We start from the raw sequence: 17735 nt of genomic DNA, 5'->3' as shown, positions 1-17735 counted from the left end.
GCCGAACCAACTTTTATCTTCTGTGTATCCTAAAAGAATTGCTGTACATGGTAATGTCTGTGAATATTCCAGCAGCAGAGGGAGAGCAAAACACTTTGGGGGTTTTCTCACTACTGTAAAGGTTTTGTGTTTAGGCAGTGGGTAATTTGTGTGATGCAGAGGAGTAACTGAAGGTCAGAATGATGGAGGTAGATACTGATGGGAAACAGTATGGGTGGGTTCCCTTGCAGTGTTTTACCAGAGTATATTGCCGGGCACACTTGCTTCCTAAAAGACTGGTATTTGTGATTTTAGTCTAAATTTCTAAACAACCTCACGAGGAGGTGTAAAAGCTTTCATGAAGTAGGTATTTCCATCCACTGAGAGCAGCAGTGGTACCTTTCTACTTCAGTCTTGCAGTCTTCCTTCAGACGTTTTGCACTCTGCAAAAAAACACTGTACAAATGTTTGAATTTGTCACAGAAATCCAGGTGTGAGGACCGCATTGTTAAAAGTTCCCATGCTGATTATTTCATACTCTCTAAGAAGCCACACTTAAAGGAGAGGAAAAGTTCAGTCTGCCACGAGGAAGAGCCTGCTCTCCAATGCATTTATGCAGAAAGCAAATGTACCTCGGGCAACTTACCTGTAACTCAGGGAAAATGTTCAGAAAAATATATCAGGAAAAATATGAACAGGGCAAAAGTTTATGTGAGGCTCAGATGCTTTCACGTTTCTGTCTGGTTTTAATGCATCTTTGTTAAACTAAGCCAGGTAAACACCATCCCTACACTTCATACTGTCACCTGGCACTCCACTGCTGCTCTTCACTGGTACTGATGGATGTCTCACTCTTACAGCTGCTGGCTAACACATTTATCAGATGTTTCTAGAAATGAATGTTATGATTTCATTTAGGCACCAAAGCTGCTTTTTAATTCCAGATCACAGGTTTATTTAAGTCAAATGTGGGATTAAAAAAAAGAAGGAGGCTCTGGAATGCTCATGGAGTTGTTTGTGGTTTCAGAACATTGTTTCATGTTCAGTCACAGACACCTGACCACTTGCTTGCAGGGCTCTTCCAGCAGGTTACTGGCTCTGAGACTTCAGGGCGAGGTGAGGGAACTTCCTTTCCAAGATCTTCCGCCTCTTCCTCTCCAGGTTTTGCCTTCTTGCCCTTTTCCGTAAGAATTTTTCAAGTCTGAGTCTAAAACAGAGAAGTGGGTGTTGTTAATTAATTTCCACACAGCTTGTGACCACCTTAATGTGCTCATCTCCCTAATCAGACAGAGGCTCTTGGCATTAACAGCTTTAGAATTCATTTGCTTTTGATAAGTAAAAAAGCTTATAAAGCAATTCTTTTTCCCTTCTGCTTCTGAATTCTACAGAAATTACACCTCTGGCAGACCTTTGGTAGTCTGCATGTGAAGTTACTTTTACAGTGCAACTGCATAACCACCTCTCTTAGTAACTAAGGTGGGAACAGAAAAAAGAAACAGAGCAAGCTGTAATTTTAAAAAGCCTCATTTTCAGTCTACTAGTTGTAAAAACAACAAAAGATTACTATTTTTCCTTGTAAAGTGGAATAAGGAGGGCTGAAGAACAGATCAGAAAATAACCTTAAATGTAAAGAAAAATCTTTTTACCTGATGAACTTATTCACAAAAGGTAAGTAATAGAATCTCTTCTTTTTGTGTCTTTCATTCAAGTGCCATGGTATCGGCCATTCCTTGTAACTGTACCTGTTGGGGACAGATAAAAGGGGTTACAGAATGTATACAGTGTCTTCATTCTGGGATTCCACCAGTTTCTCTTGCTTTCAGTACAGTGATAAAGTGGTCTGGTAGAGTGCAGAATTTGGGGGGGAGTATTTATTTCCAGCCCTTGCTGGCTTGGTTTGTAACTGCATCTCCTGTGTAGCTCAGCCTCTTTCTGTACAGAGTAGTCTTGCTTTAAAAACTGTAGATGTTTGAATGCTGGGCCCAGTATAAACAGTCATTATTTGCAATTTTAGTTTAAAGTTACTCCTTCAAAAAAAACTTCCCAAAGCTGATCTGAACAAACAGTGTCCAAAGAGTTTTGTTTCTACTACGATTTTCTTTTAAGTGCTGGTGTTGGAGTGTCCTGTCAAGTGCAAGTCTTCTAGAACATAAGCCTTTCTCCCTAAATACAGACTTATTTCTGTTCAGACATACCATATATGGATCCTTCCCTGATTAGTTAATGATTTTCTGGTAGAGACTCACCGCAAGAAAAATTCACATATAGAAAAAAAAAAAGTTTTCCATACCAGAAGGTGCGTCCCAAGAAGTCGTGTCTCCACTCTCCAGGTACTGGCTTTTCGTGGCCAGTTTGTAAAAGCCTCAAAGCAACTTCTCTTTCTTTCACAACCAAGTCTATATTTTTCATAGACTTTTCTACCTGGAAATGGTAAATAGTTTCAGGATGGGCCAACAAAAAACAACGCCAACAATTTAAAAGATCTCAAATAAAGACCTAAGACAAAATTTAAAAGAAAAACAAAGGTAAAAACACACTAGTGCTTTAAAAACCTCACTTGAGAGCAGGACAGATGCAAAATAACTGATGGTCTGACGTTTGTTTGAAGACCAGCTGGCTACTGCAGAAAGCTCGGAGGCAGGGGTGGGGAGGAGGCAGGGGAAGCAAACAGAAGGTTCGCTGTATGTATTTCTGTCAGGTCATTTGTACTGGCTGTTTGTTATTTTAGTTTTCACTGTGGAGTCTGGTCCCAGCCCCAGTAATGCCCACTTGCTGATGAGAAAGCTGCTGTGACCAAAACATGACTTGAGCAGTGTTTGTGCATATACTAAAATCAGGGAAATAATGTAAAGAAAAGGTCTTTAACAAGTTTACAAACACTTCATCTTTCACTGAGCGATTTTACTTAAGAGCTGTATTTTTATGTAGCATGAACAAATTACCTTTTCTAACCGTTCTGGACTTGGCATAGGCTTGAGTTGTCGTTTTGCTTCTTGCTGTAGAGTTAAAAGCATGTTTCTTTCTTTCAGCAGGACATACCTAGGTCAGAGAACACAGTAACTCAAAAACAACTTCTGGACACCTTAGCAGTTATTCACTTACTATCCTGTTGGATAGAGCACAGTAAAATCCCATCTCCTATACCTGCTGGCTTCATACGAAGAAGAAAAAAGGTACTGAGCAATTGGAGAAAGCCCAGTAGAGGTGGGGAGAGGAGGGCAGACACACAAGGGGAGGATGAGGGACACAGGTTTACTTAGCCTGGAATAAAGAAGGCTTGGGAGGGAAGACAACACTAAGTTGCCTTCCCCTACCTGGACAGAGCCAGATTCTTCTTACAGGTGCACAGCAAAAGGACAGCATGGAAAAAACTCTTCACAGTAATGATTAAGTGCTATTTTAGCCCTGGCACTGCCTGGAGTGGTGATACAACCTCCAGCCTCAGAGAACTATCAAGATCAGAATAAACACAGAACTGAGCACCCTGATCTGACACAGTGTCTGGCCCCACCAGAAGGCACTTAAAACCAACTCTGTCCAATTCAAACAACCCAGAGGGTTCAGACTCAGCATCTTCATACCAAACCTTTGTCCCAGACACAACTATCCCACAGCCAGCTGCAGCAGAGTTTCTGTGTTCTGAGCAGGGCCAGAACTGGGGCTGTTCCAGCCTAAAGCAGGCTGGAGCCTACAGAGCTGGGTGGCAGACTGAAGTTACTGGCTCATAAGTTCACCAGCCACATTTTAATAAAAAGTGCAGAGCTGCTTTGAAAGAAGGGAAGCTTCTTCACTAAAACTTACCAAAGTTTGTGCAAGTCTTCACTACTCTTGCCCCTCAGCTGCTTTATATTCCATGCATCCCCTGTAAAAAATAAAAATAAACAGAAACAAACCCCAATGATTTAGTAGAACAAAGTTCTCTTATTCTGAAAGAAAAAAGAAAGTGTTTCTATTGGGCTTAGCTGAATCAACAGAACAAGGATCATTTTAAAGAAAATACTACTACTTGGAAAGCTATCCTTAGGGATATTCAGCTTTGCTTTAAATATACAAAATACACAAAAAAAGCAATTACATGTAGTGTTTATTGGTGTTTCCAAAAGCCTGGTAACAGGGAAAGCTGTAAGATGAATCTACATTGAACTACTTTGGTTCCATAGGACCATATATTTAATCAAAGAACATCTCTTCTGTGACACACTCTCACTTCAGAACAAGGTAGAGGGTTTACAGCAAAACATTTTGCTGCCCAAGAGCTATTTGCTTTCACAAACACTGAACACACACAGGCATAAAAATGCACAAACACATGTATGTATATATACATATAGAAAAATAAGTTTTATGTAGCTATGAATACTCTCTGATGCAAAAAAACAGGTCAGATTTCAGCTGAGCACAAGTGGCTCGAAGATCATTACCAGAAATGCTAAATATAACTTACCAGACTTGACGCTTTTTTCTCCCCAGTTTCCTGGATCATCAAAAAACTCCTCCAGCCCCCTCCGAGACACAGTCGTGTGCAGGAACTTCACCTGATGGAGGGGCTCAGCTTTTGGCAGGTTTTTGTGAAACAGGTTCAGCACCAACCTGCATAAAAATGAGAAGGAAAGCCATATATGGTAAGAAAAATAACATTCAGCCGAAGGAGAATGTTTGTTTCATTCACAAAGGCACAGCACCTACAGACTGGGGGGAAAAGACACGGGTTTGATTATTCACAAAAATGTCATCTCTGTGTTTTCTCCTTTCCCTCGTCTCATCTAATTATCAATTTTCTATACTCAGAGACAAATAACAATTAAAAATTAAGGATTAACTTTGAGCTATGCTGTACAAGAATACACCACTGAATCGTCAGGGTTGGAAGGGACCTCTGGAGATCCATCCACTCCAAGCCACCTGCCCAGGCAGGGTCACCTGGAGCAGGTGACACAGGAACACACCCAGGAGGGGTTGGAATGTCTCCAGAGAGGGACACTCCACCACCTCCCTTGTGCCTTAATGGCAAAATCCGTGAACACTCTGTAAAGCACAAAACCCCCACGCTGGGAGCACGGGCACAAGGACTGCAGAACTGTGACAGGCACAGGGAATCCTTCACACTGCCCTCACGCGATGCCTGAGGCCACACACCACCTTGCAGCCCTCAGGTTTGAGGAGCCAGGACAGAGGGACACGAGGACACACGGACAACCTCCTCCCGCCAATGGCTCCCCATCCTCCCGGGAACAGCGCCCGCCTCCCCCAGTGCTCGAGCAGAGCCCCCCCGGCGCGGTGCGTACCCGGCAGGGCCCGGCCGAGCCCGGGGCAGCCGCAGCGCGGCCGTGAGGCGCCGGCCCAGCGATCCCACCACCGCGGCCGCCGCCATCGCCCCGCGCCTGCCTCAGCGCCGGGAGCGCCGGGAACGAGCTGCCCTTCGCCAAGATGGCGCCTGCCCGGCCTCACCCTCGACATCACGTAGCAACCGGGAGCGCTGGGAGGGACGTGCCCTTTTCCAAGATGGCGGCAGCCCGGCTTCACGCCGCGGTGGGAAGTGGCGCCGCCGGCCCCGCCCCGTGCCAGTCCCAGCCATGGCGGCCATGAGCCTGGTGCTGAGGGCGGCTGCGGCCTGGGCGGCGCGGCGGGCGGGCGGCACCGCGATCACCGGGAACACCGGGATCTCCGGGATCGCCCCCCGCCTCCCCGGCACCCTCGGTACAGCCTCGGTGGGGGAGCGGCGGGGCGGGTGTGCCGGGGGGGAGGTGACCTTGGGGAGCGGGCAAGAGGCCGCGGGGAGAGCCGGGGGCTAAACAGTTGCAGCGTGTCCCCGTTCCTATGAAAAACTGCCTTTTTTTGGGTAAAACACTGATGGAAGTGGGCGGGAGGCTGACCTTCTTGGCATGTTAATTGTCAGTTTACTTGACCCTGTTGGGAGACATTCAGTGGATTACTTGTTGTGACTTACAAGTGGAAGTAGATCCATGTCTAAAGTTAGAAAAAAAATAGGGTCGTGCTGGTAAAATAGGAAATTAATCCAGATGAAGAATGATAAGCTCCAGAAAACCAGCTCGGAACAACTCAGCCACTGCTGTATAGTTGGTTTTTTTCTTTCCTCACATGTGTGTTTGACCTTGTCCTGGCATAATCACCAATGGGGTACACAAGCATAACACTTTGGTTCAATTTTCAGTTCCTGTGCGACACAGCAGCGGCCATGGGAAGAGAATGTTTATTATCAAGGCAACAAAGTTTTATGATACTCGATTTCTGAACTTGTTGGTGAGTTAAAAACAAATTTATTGCATTTGGTGTAAAACATTCCTTGAAAATGGTGTAAGAGTGTCTAAAATACAACTTTCTATACTGTTGATGTGACAGCAGCTAAAATATGGTTGGCACTATTCAGACAAACAAGAATTGCAGATCCTCTTTAAGAATTTTTTGTCACATGCTGTCATATCAGGGACAGATGAATTCAAAAGACTGGCTAAATATCAAGGGTTGGGTTAGGTACTTAAATTACTGCTGTAATAGCATTCTTGAATTACATATTGGTGTTCATATATGCATAACCCATAATGCTTTCCACTCCATCCTCCTTTTTAAAACGTATTAGTTACTCTCCTGCAGGGTTTGCCTTCAGTTACTTAAACCACTAACACCAGAGGTGAGATTTAGGAAGACTGACCTGAATTTGAGCCCTCAAAGCCAGGTTTTGGGTAAAGCCTATTATGACAGGTTACAGCCAATTTGATACAACCCCCTTCACGGCATCAGGCTTCCTTTATCTGCCTTGCACAGCCACCAGAGCTGGTGTTGGATTATTGCACTGGTGTCACTGCCTCATTTCAGGCATCCCAAGATGCTGAGGCAGCGTTCAGGGAAGTGTTGCTGTCCCTCCTGCAGGGACAGACCTTGCTGGGAGAGGGGAAAGCTGCACTGAACAGGCTCCTGGACTGACACAGCATCGCTCTTTGTGTGCTCTGGTTCATTAATTAACTCATTTCAAACAGCAGTGTTTACACACAACATCCCTTTCTAACCTAACAATGCAAATCTAAGAATTATTGGCTGCTGCACCATTTTCAGACAAACCTCATCTAAATTTTGTCCGGGTTCTGAGTTTTCCATACTATTTCTTTTTATCCCCTCTACAGAGATTCTACATATTCCTGACGGGAATACCAGCGGCACTTTTCATAACATATGTCAACATCTTCATTGGTGAGTGCTCTGTCATGGCTAAGCAAAGTACAATGTCAAAATTGTTAAATGGGAACTCATCGTGCTGGATAGAAAAAAAAGAGGCTCTTTAAGGCTCTCTCTTTGGAAGACTCTGAAATAGGCTTCACAGTTACAATAATATTGTATAAGTGCATAGAAGATGTTACCAGTATATTTTCTTTAGTTGTTGCTTTAAAAAAAGTAAAATCCATCTTTTGACAGTCTTTCAAACATCAGTGAAGTTTAGTGAACACTTCTGTGTTCACATGAGGAGTCTGTATTACCTTGCTTTATGTACTACTTTAACAAGACTGCAACTGTCACCTTTAATCCAGCAAAGATGCCAAAATTCTGCTTGGCAATACGTGTGTTAAATCTACTGCTGTAATAATATGTGATTAATTTAATAGAGAAATTAGGAAAAATCCATGCTTTCATTTCCTGTTCTTTACAGGGCATTTTTGTGGACTTGTATCAATACAAGTTGTTTCTTCTGTATAGCTGCTAATTTCACCCCTTTGGTGTGTGGCTTGTGTACACAAGTGGCATTTGTTGTGTCACCTAAAGTCTGTGAGCTACAGCATGATCTGTACATGCAGTGTGATGTGTCTGGAAAAAATGGCAAGTCCAGTTAGAGCTCACATGGAGGGATTAAGTACTCTCCATGAGAAATGATGATCTAATGATCTTTTCCTAATATGAAAGGCAGAATATAAGGTACTTTTGAAAAATAATCATAGGATTAAATATTCCTCCCTTCCTTTCCTTGTCAGGTGAAGCTGAACTTGCAGAGATTCCCGAAGGTTATGTTCCAGAGTACTGGGAATACTACAAAGTGAGTGTAACATGTAAGAAGGTAGCATGTTATGGGCAGCCTTTCTCTTGATGATAGTTTTGGGAGTAAACTTACTTTTTTTTCAGCTTTATGAACCATGCATATTGCTGGAGGAAATCTGTTTATTGACACAAATAGATGCAAATGCTCTGTAACTTTATGCTGGAGCTGTATGCCAAGTATTCATAGCATGCATTTTTTGTCTTTGTTTCTTTTCTTCAACATCTTAAGAGTTTAAACTGACATTTCTTTCTTTTGTATTGTTTGCCAGCAAAAAATATTTAAACTATATTTAAAGTTCAATATCACACATGCTTTTGTATCTAGAATTGAAGATATTTATAGTCAGAAATTCAAGGTTGTACGTGTTTAATTTCATTATGTTTTCTTAAAATTAGTCCCTGGCTTCTTGCTGCAAGCACTATTTTGTTTCTGGTAGGAAGTAATTGAATTCAGCAATATGATTGTGACTATTTCAACTCATTTAGACTTCTGTTCCTAGTGAAATGCCCTCTATGTGGAAGCAAAAGTTTGAAATGTTACTAATTACAGTAAGGTTTGGGGTCCATTTCAGTGATTACAGTGGCAGTTTAAGGAACTTTACTTCAACAGAAAGAAAATAAATCATGTGTCTTCCATTAACTTTTAATCTTGCTACAGAATAGCCATCTGCAGGTTATCTTGGCATTAAAAATGGCAAAATAAATATGACTTTTTAAGGTTCTGACCTCACAAATAGTTGTACATGTTTTTAACTTTACTATTATGGTTTGAATGGCAGCACTCGTAATGTCTACGACATCTTTTCAGGACTGTGAATATACAAAATTATTCAGCCATGATGACATTTCTACTTGGAAAATGAATAATCTGTGCTTTTCTATTTTCCAGCACCCCATCACTCGCTGGATCGCTCGTTACATCCTTGACCCCCCTGAAAAGGACTATGAGAAACAGATGGCTTTGCTTGACATAGAAGCGAAGAAAACTGAAATGAGGTACATTTTATAGTTGATGGTTTTAAAATCCTGATGCACACTGTAGTTGACTCTTTGATTTTGCTTAACATACTGAGCTGGATGCTGACATGAAGTGCTGTCCTGTATCACCTGACCCTGAGTGCTGCTGCCAGGCTGGAAGTTACTGTATATGTTGTCCCTGCCTTTTCGGTATTAAGATTACCAGAACAATCCAAGGGCAGTCTTGTAAAATAACAGGGGCTCTTCAAAACACTTGCTGAGTCAGCAAGTGGACAGCTCTTCTTGCCCCTGCTAATGCTTACAGCTAGACAAGAACTTATGACAAAATTCCTGCAAGTATTTTTATTACTCCTTTGCGAAACAACTTGCTGGAAAAAAAAATAAAATGGAAGGATATAATAGCTCGTGTTTTAGTTGAACCCTTCGCATTTTGGTATTACCTATGTTTGAGCAGTATTTATAAAGCACAGATGCTAAAGTCATTGCTATTGTCAGTAATGCCCTGATGTTAAACAATCAATACATCAATAAACTCCATGTTGAGTGTGTCTGTTGTTCTTTTTTTTCAGGCTGATGGAGTTGGAGGCACGCAGACTGATGAGACGCCGGGGAGATGGACCTTGGTATCATTATGAAACACCTGATAAGAACCTTGTTGACAATTCTACGAAATCCACACCTGACAATTAAACAATTTTAGGACAGTGTGCATGGTCTTAAATGCATACTGACAAATTGTGACTGAGCTATGGAATAGACATCCTGCTGTTTGCTGATGGAAATGAATAAAAATAAACAATGGTTGTGTTGATTCCAGTCACTTGAAAAAAAGTGTGTGGCAGTTAAGCTCAATAGCTGTTAAAGTCAGCAAAAGTGCCTTATGTCAGTTGGCAGAAATTACTCCTTCAGAACATCAGTGACCTAAAATATGTGAAACAAGTTGGTAAGACTAGTTTTCATTGTGTGATTTCTAGCATTTAAAGTTTTAAGTGAAAGGGAGAGGAAATGGTAAGGTTTTTTCTTTCTCAGTGCCTTGTGTCAGATAATTGGAGGAAGATGAACTAAGTAAGAAAAATACCTTCATATCTTTGCATTATTAGGATTATATCTACCACTTTAGGCAAATACTTTTTCATTACTGAGGTTTTATTACCTCAGATAGCTCCTGTGTTCTCAGAAGGCAGAATTAAAACATAAGTGCTTGCCCAGACCTATGACTATCTACACTGTCAGATGTGGGAGTAGAAAGCAAAGGAAAGGTTCTTGAATATTATGGTGCATGTAAATTCATGTTTTAGTGATTTTCAGGGGATTTTATGAGTCTAAGTCTTTCATCTAACTCATGATATTCTCTGTGAAACTTTTCAGGAGAAAGAAGGGTCTTGGTGGACAAATACTAAACTAAGTATTTTCCTATTAACTGCTGCATGTCTTAACATTTTTAGCAATACATAAAGTTATTGATACTGTTTTTAGAGAGGTTGCTACTTTCTGTAACAGGCTTAGTATGATGAAGAAGGGGAAAAAAGGAAACTGCTTGTTGAAGGTTGTTGTGGAAGGATTGCTGGATGGCTGAAGAGCAAGGATCAAGCCAGGGAGAATGGTGTAGGCTGACATGAGTTAATGGGTTTTATGGGTCACCTTATCACTGCTGGGTGAACAGATACCATCTTCTGCTCTGTGATTACACACCTTTTAGTACATCGAAATCCAAGTCTTGACAGCAGAATTTCAAGATGAAAACTTCAAATTTTATACTCCCAACGCTTTTCATGCAAGCAATGTTGGAGATGAAAAGGGTAAACCTTTCTGGTGTCATTTAGGATAACTCAAAGGCTTCTTTTGTGGGATGAATTTGAATTTAAAAAGGCAAACCAAAAGAGTTTATATCAAAACTCATGTGGAAATGTGCCATGCAACCTTCATTAACCAAGAACAAATTAAGAAAGACATAAGGTGAATAAGGCAAGTTGCACTTGGGACAGCCACACACTTACCTGCCATGCATTTTCAGAACTGTACAGCTGGTTTTCTACACCACTTTTAACAATTCCATAGGGAATATGGAGCGTTCTCCCTTTACCTGGCAGGCTTTTGCCACTAGAGGGATGTGTTTCCTCAGGTTCTACAGGCCATGGTACTCCTCTGGTTTTAAATCTCAGGAGTGATGGAAAGTGCCTCTTTCAGTTTGTGACCCTAAATTATCTGTCCATATTCAAAAGCCCCACTTTTTAAAGGAGATAAGCCCAAGCCCTTTACTAACCCCTGATCATCTTGTGGTTTGAAACTTAAAAGATAAATTTCTTTACATTAAGTGCCGCTGCATGAACTATTTTAAGCAAAAACTGCCTCGTTTGCTGTTTGCTGGCAGGTCCAAACATTAGAAAGACATTGATTTTGTATCAGTGCTTTGCTTGTCCTTTTGTTTGAATCAATCTTTCAGGTTAGATGGCTCATATGTCTTATTATGGCTCTCATTGTTTATAAATGCTGAGTTATTCATAAGGAAAGCCATTAAAAAAGCACAAAGTCTCCTCAGGTAAAATAAATCTGTCTGGCCCTGTATTGGTGTTTTTTATCCAGCATCCAAAGCGCTTACAAGTCTGATGTAATGTCTGTTCTCGGGTAAGTCTAAAATCATTCCATGAACATCACATTCTGCCCTCGGTGTTTCACATTGTTCCCAACACTTCTAGAAAACTTCCTGAGATCAGAGTGCACTGCTCTGCTCACCCTCACAAACTGCTCAGAGCTGGATACAAACTTATTTTTCCATTCTGTTTTTAATTGAGATTTTCCTAGAACCACCTTTTGAAACTTCAAATTATGAGGTAAAAGGTGGTTCTAGTGAAGGTCACATCACCTGCTTGGAAGTGATCGATGAATCCTTGGATATAATGTGGATGTGTGGAAGGTTATTCACCTATATTACTCATCTTCATTTTAAATGGGCCTGTCATTTTCCTCAATGCTGCTGCTGCCAGGCGTATGCAATAATTATTGCTTGGAAAAAAAGTTATTTCAATATTTTTTCCTACAAAGTTATTTCACTCTATTCCTCCTTCCCTGACTATTCTTTTGAAGTGAAAAGCAGAGAGAAACAGCAAATGGCCCGAAAAAGGTCACTTTAAGCTGAAGGTACTGTCCCCCTCAAGACGCGAGGTCTGGGTTTGGCTGCTGGCACTGCCGCAGCAGTGGCATCCCAGGGCATCCCAGGCTGGGCATTCCCGCCCTGCATCCCACCACCTCGTTCCTCCACACCGACCTGCCCCGCTTGCCCTGCGACATCCGACCCGTCAGCGCGGCCGTGCTGGGACCGCGACAGTCACCGGACACACGGGACACCTGCACCGCGGCACTGGGCAATTGTGGGCGAGGGACTGAGCGTTAAAATATATACAATGTATTTTTTACTATACCTATTTCATACAAAAATTAAAAATACAATATATATAGTATTTAATGGCTTAAAAAATAAAAGAGGCTGTAGTAGAGTATTACCGGCCAAAGGGAAAACTGCTCCGCGCTATACAGGGAGACCAGGAGGCGAAGTCTCCGTCCTTCCCTCATGGGAACGAGGGTTTTCGGGTGAAACGCGGGGCCTCGGCGAGGAACCGGGCTGGGAATCCCGCCCCCGCCGCCCTGCCCGTCGCCCGCCCCCGCCGGGACCCCCGAGTGCCGCCGCCGCAGCTGGTGCCGCTCCCGCTGCCATTGGATTAAAAATAGCATCTTCCCTCCCCCTGCCCTCCCTCGGGCCCGGCTCCCGCCGCCGCCCTGCCCCGGGCCCGGCTGCCCTGCGCCTGCATCGCCCGCGCAGAGCGGCTCCGCAGGGCGGGCGAGAGGCAGGGAGGGAAGGAGGGAAGGAGGGAGGGAAGGAGGATGCAGCGGGCCGCGCTCTTCCGCGGCGGCGATGCGCAGATGGCCGCCGGGGACCTGGGCGAGCTGCTCGTCCCCTACATGCCCACGATCCGGGTGCCCAAGTCAGGGGACCGGGTCTACAAGACGGAGTGTGCCTTCTCCTACGACTCGCCCGTGAGTGCAGCGAACCACCCCCGGCTGCCTCCGCGCCCCCTCCCCGCTGCGCCCGCCCCGAGCGGCCCCTTCCCGCTTCCCGCCGCACCCCCGCTCCCAGGGCAGCCCCATCCCCGGGCCGCTGCCTCTCCCTGTGGCTTCAAAATCCCCCCCCGATCCCTTCCTCCACCTGCCGTGGCCCCCCTCGCCCTCCAGGTGCCTCCCCCCCACACTCGGGGGTCGCGGCCCGTGCCCCGCACTGCGCTGGAGCGGCGGGAGCGCTCCCCGCACATCCCCGGCTCCTTCGCAGTAGCGCGGTTCCTTCCTGCGTTTGTTTGTTTATCTTCCTCCTCAAGGCAGTCTCAAGCGGTTGCTTGGACACGGGGATTTTGTGGTTTTTGGGGAAACTTCCCTGTCTGCTCTGCCTGTCCGGGTTTGCCCATCCCCGCGGAGCCCTGCTTTTGCTTTCACACCGAGATAGATAAAAAAGGAGCAGTAGCTGGCCTTCTCCTTGGTTTATTTTGGCGAGCGGATGCCAACAGTTTTGCTTTCCTGCTGCCTCGGTGCTCGTTCTGTTCAAAATCTTCAGAGAAAGCTTCCAACATAAAGGCTCACCCTGAAAATCGATGTGAAAGTTCCCCTGAAACACTTTCTCCCCCACGGTTTCAGTTACGTCACTGAACTTCAATGAACTTGTAGTATTTCCCCACTAGCTTGGTTAGTTTGCTGTTAGATGAATGCTTCGTGTGCAGCAAACTTTCTGTGGTGTTGTTTTTATGATGTCTTGCAAATCATCCACCAGCTCTGCAAATTGCATGTGTTCAGAGGCAGGTTTGAGGCCTGACTCGTTTTTAACTTCACTGGTAATACTGGAAGTCTTTGTGTATAGGCAATGCTTTGTAAGGAACAGGTGCTTAGAAATTACACCTTTTTAAACAGAGCTGAAGTTTTTTAAAAGCTACTTCTCCACATGAAGCTGAGTTTTCCCAAAGGAGATGGAGCACTACATATTGATGTTAATGTCAATGGCAGCAATCAAAAGGAAGCTCAGGGTTTACATTACAGAATATTAAATGGAAGATACGTTTCAGAGGGATTTTTGGAATCCCTTATCTGCTTCTTTTCAATAATTCCCTCTCTCTTTGATAAATCCTTCTAATGCAGAAAATCAGACTTGGTTTTAAAGGTGACTCAGCTGTCTGGTGTTCATCATGTCTTGTTGAACAGAGGTTATTTTTACCCACACTCTTCAGATCTCAAGTGTCACCCAGCAGCCCTGACTGTACTGGAGGCGGCTGATTAGAACTGCCAAATCAGACCCTACCGCAGAGGCGATAATTGCATTATATACTTAAGAAGGTTTTGGCGGGGGAAAATCAATATACCACAATCTTTCCTTCAAAGTTTTGCTTGGGTGAGCACATGGTTGATGTTTTTAGTAACACTTTCAGACTTCTTCGGAGTTATGGTTTATAAAAAATTTCTGTTAACAAGTAGGAAGGGATATTAAATACTGTCACAGATTAAAAAACAATCAATCACCACCCCTCCAACAAGCCTCAAGTAAGCACAGCAAAAGCACTTCAGCGAAACAATATATTTGAACAAAGCATAAAACATTTGAGCAAAACTTAACAGAAACTGTGGATAAAAACAGGAGCTGAAATCAGCATGTGTGATTTCCTTGTTTTTTTTTTTTTTTTTCCCAATACTCAGTAATATTTCATCCTTTTGACTTTGTTGGAAAGAGATTTCAGATTTAGGAAAATGCTGCCTTCCAATGTAAAAACTTTTTGTTTAAATTGTGTTATGGGCATTCACTGGGCAAAAGGCTTGGCTGAACCTATGCAGTACCAGTAAAAATAAAAATAAAAGTAGTGCTAGTTTTTATTGTTTCCCACGGCTTTTCAGCCCATACCACTCCTCACCTTAGCTGAGCAAAAGACTTGTCACAGATTTTATTTTTAATTCCCTATAATCTAAGAGATACCTGGATATTATTTCTGGGATGGCGTTTCTAAGGGGCAAATGTAATGTGTGCTTTCAAGGGTAAAACGCTGTCATTTACAAATGGAAAATAGCAAAGCTGTATTTTTACAGTTTTCCATTCAGAAGGAAAGTGAAGGGAATACAGACTGGCTGGTGCTTGGCTAAAGGGAGATGTTTATGTTTTGTATTGGGTTGGTTTTGTGACTTATTTTCTTAGGTTATCACCTGAGTGAGCCTCTTCCTGTTGAGGTTACCTCCTCTTTTTGAAAGAAGATACACTGTTTGTTTGTTAGCTTTGTTATAATGTTAAAGCAGATGATCAATGTTAAAAAACATGCTCTTGGTTTTGTTGGCCATGCTAAAATCCCAGATTGCATTTTTGATGGAGGAGGTGTTTTCTCCTGTAACAATATTTCTCAGTATTTCCTCACATCTTCTCATTTTGCCATTTAAAATATGCTCCTTGTTACAGTTCAACTTTACCATGTCTCTCTTTAGAGTCAGCTCAATGCAAAATGTTTTGTTCTGTCACTTTTTTTCCAATACAAGATCTAATTTCATTAGTTTATATTTTTTTCCCTTATACCCCTTTCTTCTTCTCCAAAGAAGAGAATTTTCGGAGTGTTTGTATGTGTTACAGTGACATACCCGGTAATGTAGCAATTCTATACTCAAGTTTCTTTAGCCATACTAATTGTGTATTATTACTCTTCATGTAAGGATGTACTGTGATCTTTAAAATACGCTGAAAACCATCAGACCTGTGAGTATTAGGGTACAAAGTATGGTGATGATGATGATGATGAAAGATTCAGCAGCAATTTTGAAAGGACCAAGCAAAGTGGAAAGGTCAAAATCAGACCTGTTCCTGTCAGGGGGTGCCAAGGAAAATGAGGTGCTGGGTGTGAGTAGCTCCATCTTTTATTTCCAACTGTGCAAAGCAAGACCTGGCTTTTGCAGCCCTGTTTGTCACCCTGTCAGTTGTCTTGTTGTCTGGATTTGAGTAGTACAGTGTCACTGAAGATCCATGTTCCAGTGGATGTAGGCAGCTTCTCTGTTCTCAGAATTGGTCGAGGTTCCCTTTCCATGAGTTTAAAGTCTTACTTCCTTGGGTGAAGATCTGAGGACAATGGCACCTTTGTGCTACAATGAGAGTCATTAGTTGGGAGAGTTCAGAAGTGTGAGCTAGGAGAGGTACAAGTGGATATTCAGTGTATTTTTTCCACATGGATTAACTATAGTATGGTGGTCTTCTCAGAAAGGTGGTATTGTTAGAAATACCACTAAATAGATGAGGAATTCATGTCCTCAGATTTGGCCTGCTTTCAACAGAACATACTAGGGTTGGTTCCCGGGAAAGTTGGCAGAAACAGGAGGCAAATTTCTGTGGACTCAAGAGCCCTAGTGACACTTTTTAGTTTGCTTGTCTCATAGGATGAGAAAACATGCCTTTTTATGACTTAAATGTTAATTACTTTTCTGTAGATTTTTTGGTGTCTTCTAGGAAAACTGTGTTTCTGTGATGGGGGCTCTTACTCCAGTTAGGTGTTCTTTTATACAGGAATTGAGGAGGGAAGCCAGGCTGCTGATGAAACACAAGCCTGGCCTAGTGTTGGTTGTTGCTTCCTCCAGTGAGTGGCTGAGCAGCTCTGGGAGCCAACTGCTTCCCTACAATTTGGCTAATGAAGTCCTGTACCTCTAATTTTTCAGATCTGAGGTGCAGTCCTCCCTCCTGGTGACTTTTTCCCTATCTCTGCCACTGTGATGTAGGTTTCTTCTCTCCTGTTGTGTCCACTGTGACTTCTCTTCCTCTTTTGATGGATGAGCCTGACTTTGTGTTCAGTAGAATGCAGGGGGTAAATTATGTAACCTTTTGTCTTACTATTATTTCTATAGAAGTATAGTACTCACCTGTGGAAATCCCACCTTTTAATGGGATCCTGGTCTCAAAGACCTCTGGTCATGTTAGATCAGACCCATCTGAGGGAGAGGCAACAACTGGAAAAGGGATACAAATGGGAGTATAACAAAGGCTTACGTGTATAACTGTGGAAGTTGTACATGGATGTGCTCTGAAACCTTCCCTGTGAAGGGCATTGGTTACAACCCCAGCACAGCTCATGAGTCCAACACAGGGACAGGACCAAGCAGTCTGGTTCTGTAGAGAGCAGGACTGTGTTTGTTTGAGCAGCTGAAAGCTTGGCTTTGCTCCGCTGGAAAACCTTGCTGCCGACAACAGCTTCCTTTGTGAATCTTGCTGACTTCATTTTTGTGGCTCAGGAACTCTGTAATGGTTATGTTGGGACAATTCCCAAAGGCTAAACTGTGCTGATGCTCTGCTGTTTGTTATACAGCACAGTTGAGACTGAAATCCTTGAGAGTCTAGAGTGTGTAATGGACATCAGTGACCATAATGTGTAAAACTTTCTAGAAATAAGCAGCTCCTATCTGGCTGTTCCTTTGGTCAATATTCCTTGAAGAAAATCAGGTCACTGTGGCCAGTGTCTGTGAGGGGTAGGCTGTTATCTTGTTTCCATTGATGGAATGGGAGTAGGAGTGAGGAGACAGGAGGGCTGAACATACCAAGACAAGTGGAATACTCCAGACAGAGAATTTTGGTCTAACTGCAAAAGGACCTCCAAGTTACTGAGGCAATGAATTCCTTGGTGGTGGGTGATCACCTGAAAAGTCAGAGTGAAGTTGTACTGTTGCTTGACAGGGAGATACCAAAGCTG

General features: G+C 43.2%; 3 protein-coding genes across 4 annotated transcripts in view; 2 read left to right on the top strand and 1 right to left on the bottom strand.

Moving 5' to 3' along the window:
• Positions 1–893: 893 nt before the first annotated feature.
• Positions 894–5385, bottom strand: MRPL47 (mitochondrial ribosomal protein L47). The gene is made up of 7 exons (XM_027685878.1): positions 5265–5385; positions 4424–4569; positions 3781–3841; positions 2922–3018; positions 2270–2400; positions 1626–1721; positions 894–1186 (listed from the first exon to the last, which is right to left on the bottom strand). The coding sequence occupies exons 1-7, from the start codon at positions 5348–5350 to the stop codon at positions 1069–1071; spliced, it is 735 nt and encodes a 244-aa protein (XP_027541679.1). The 5' UTR covers positions 5351–5385; the 3' UTR covers positions 894–1068.
• Positions 5386–5537: 152 nt separating this feature from the next.
• Positions 5538–9816, top strand: NDUFB5 (NADH:ubiquinone oxidoreductase subunit B5). Its single transcript, XM_027685808.1, has 6 exons — positions 5538–5676; positions 6152–6240; positions 7119–7185; positions 7959–8020; positions 8912–9018; positions 9570–9816. Exons 1-6 carry the CDS (start codon positions 5553–5555, stop codon positions 9688–9690), a joined length of 570 nt encoding a protein of 189 aa, XP_027541609.1. The 5' UTR covers positions 5538–5552; the 3' UTR covers positions 9691–9816.
• Positions 9817–12864: 3048 nt separating this feature from the next.
• The window catches only part of USP13 (ubiquitin specific peptidase 13), a 61918-nt gene continuing 57047 nt past the window's right edge, over positions 12865–17735 (top strand). The window contains exon 1 of one of the 2 annotated variants that reach the window (XM_027685883.1): positions 12865–13032. In XM_027685883.1, coding sequence (XP_027541684.1) covers positions 12880–13032 — 153 coding nt within the window. In that variant the 5' untranslated portion in view covers positions 12865–12879. The remainder of the gene's footprint in view (positions 13033–17735) is intronic. The other variant, XR_003534672.1, reaches the window with a different exon arrangement.

Source organism: Neopelma chrysocephalum, unplaced genomic scaffold, assembly GCF_003984885.1.
Source record: "Neopelma chrysocephalum unplaced genomic scaffold, ASM398488v2 Primary Assembly neopelma1_69, whole genome shotgun sequence".
Classification (NCBI taxonomy): Eukaryota; Metazoa; Chordata; class Aves; order Passeriformes; family Pipridae; genus Neopelma; species Neopelma chrysocephalum.
The sequence above is the reverse complement of the archived record's forward strand: the minus strand, read 5'-3'. Positions and strand labels throughout refer to the sequence as shown.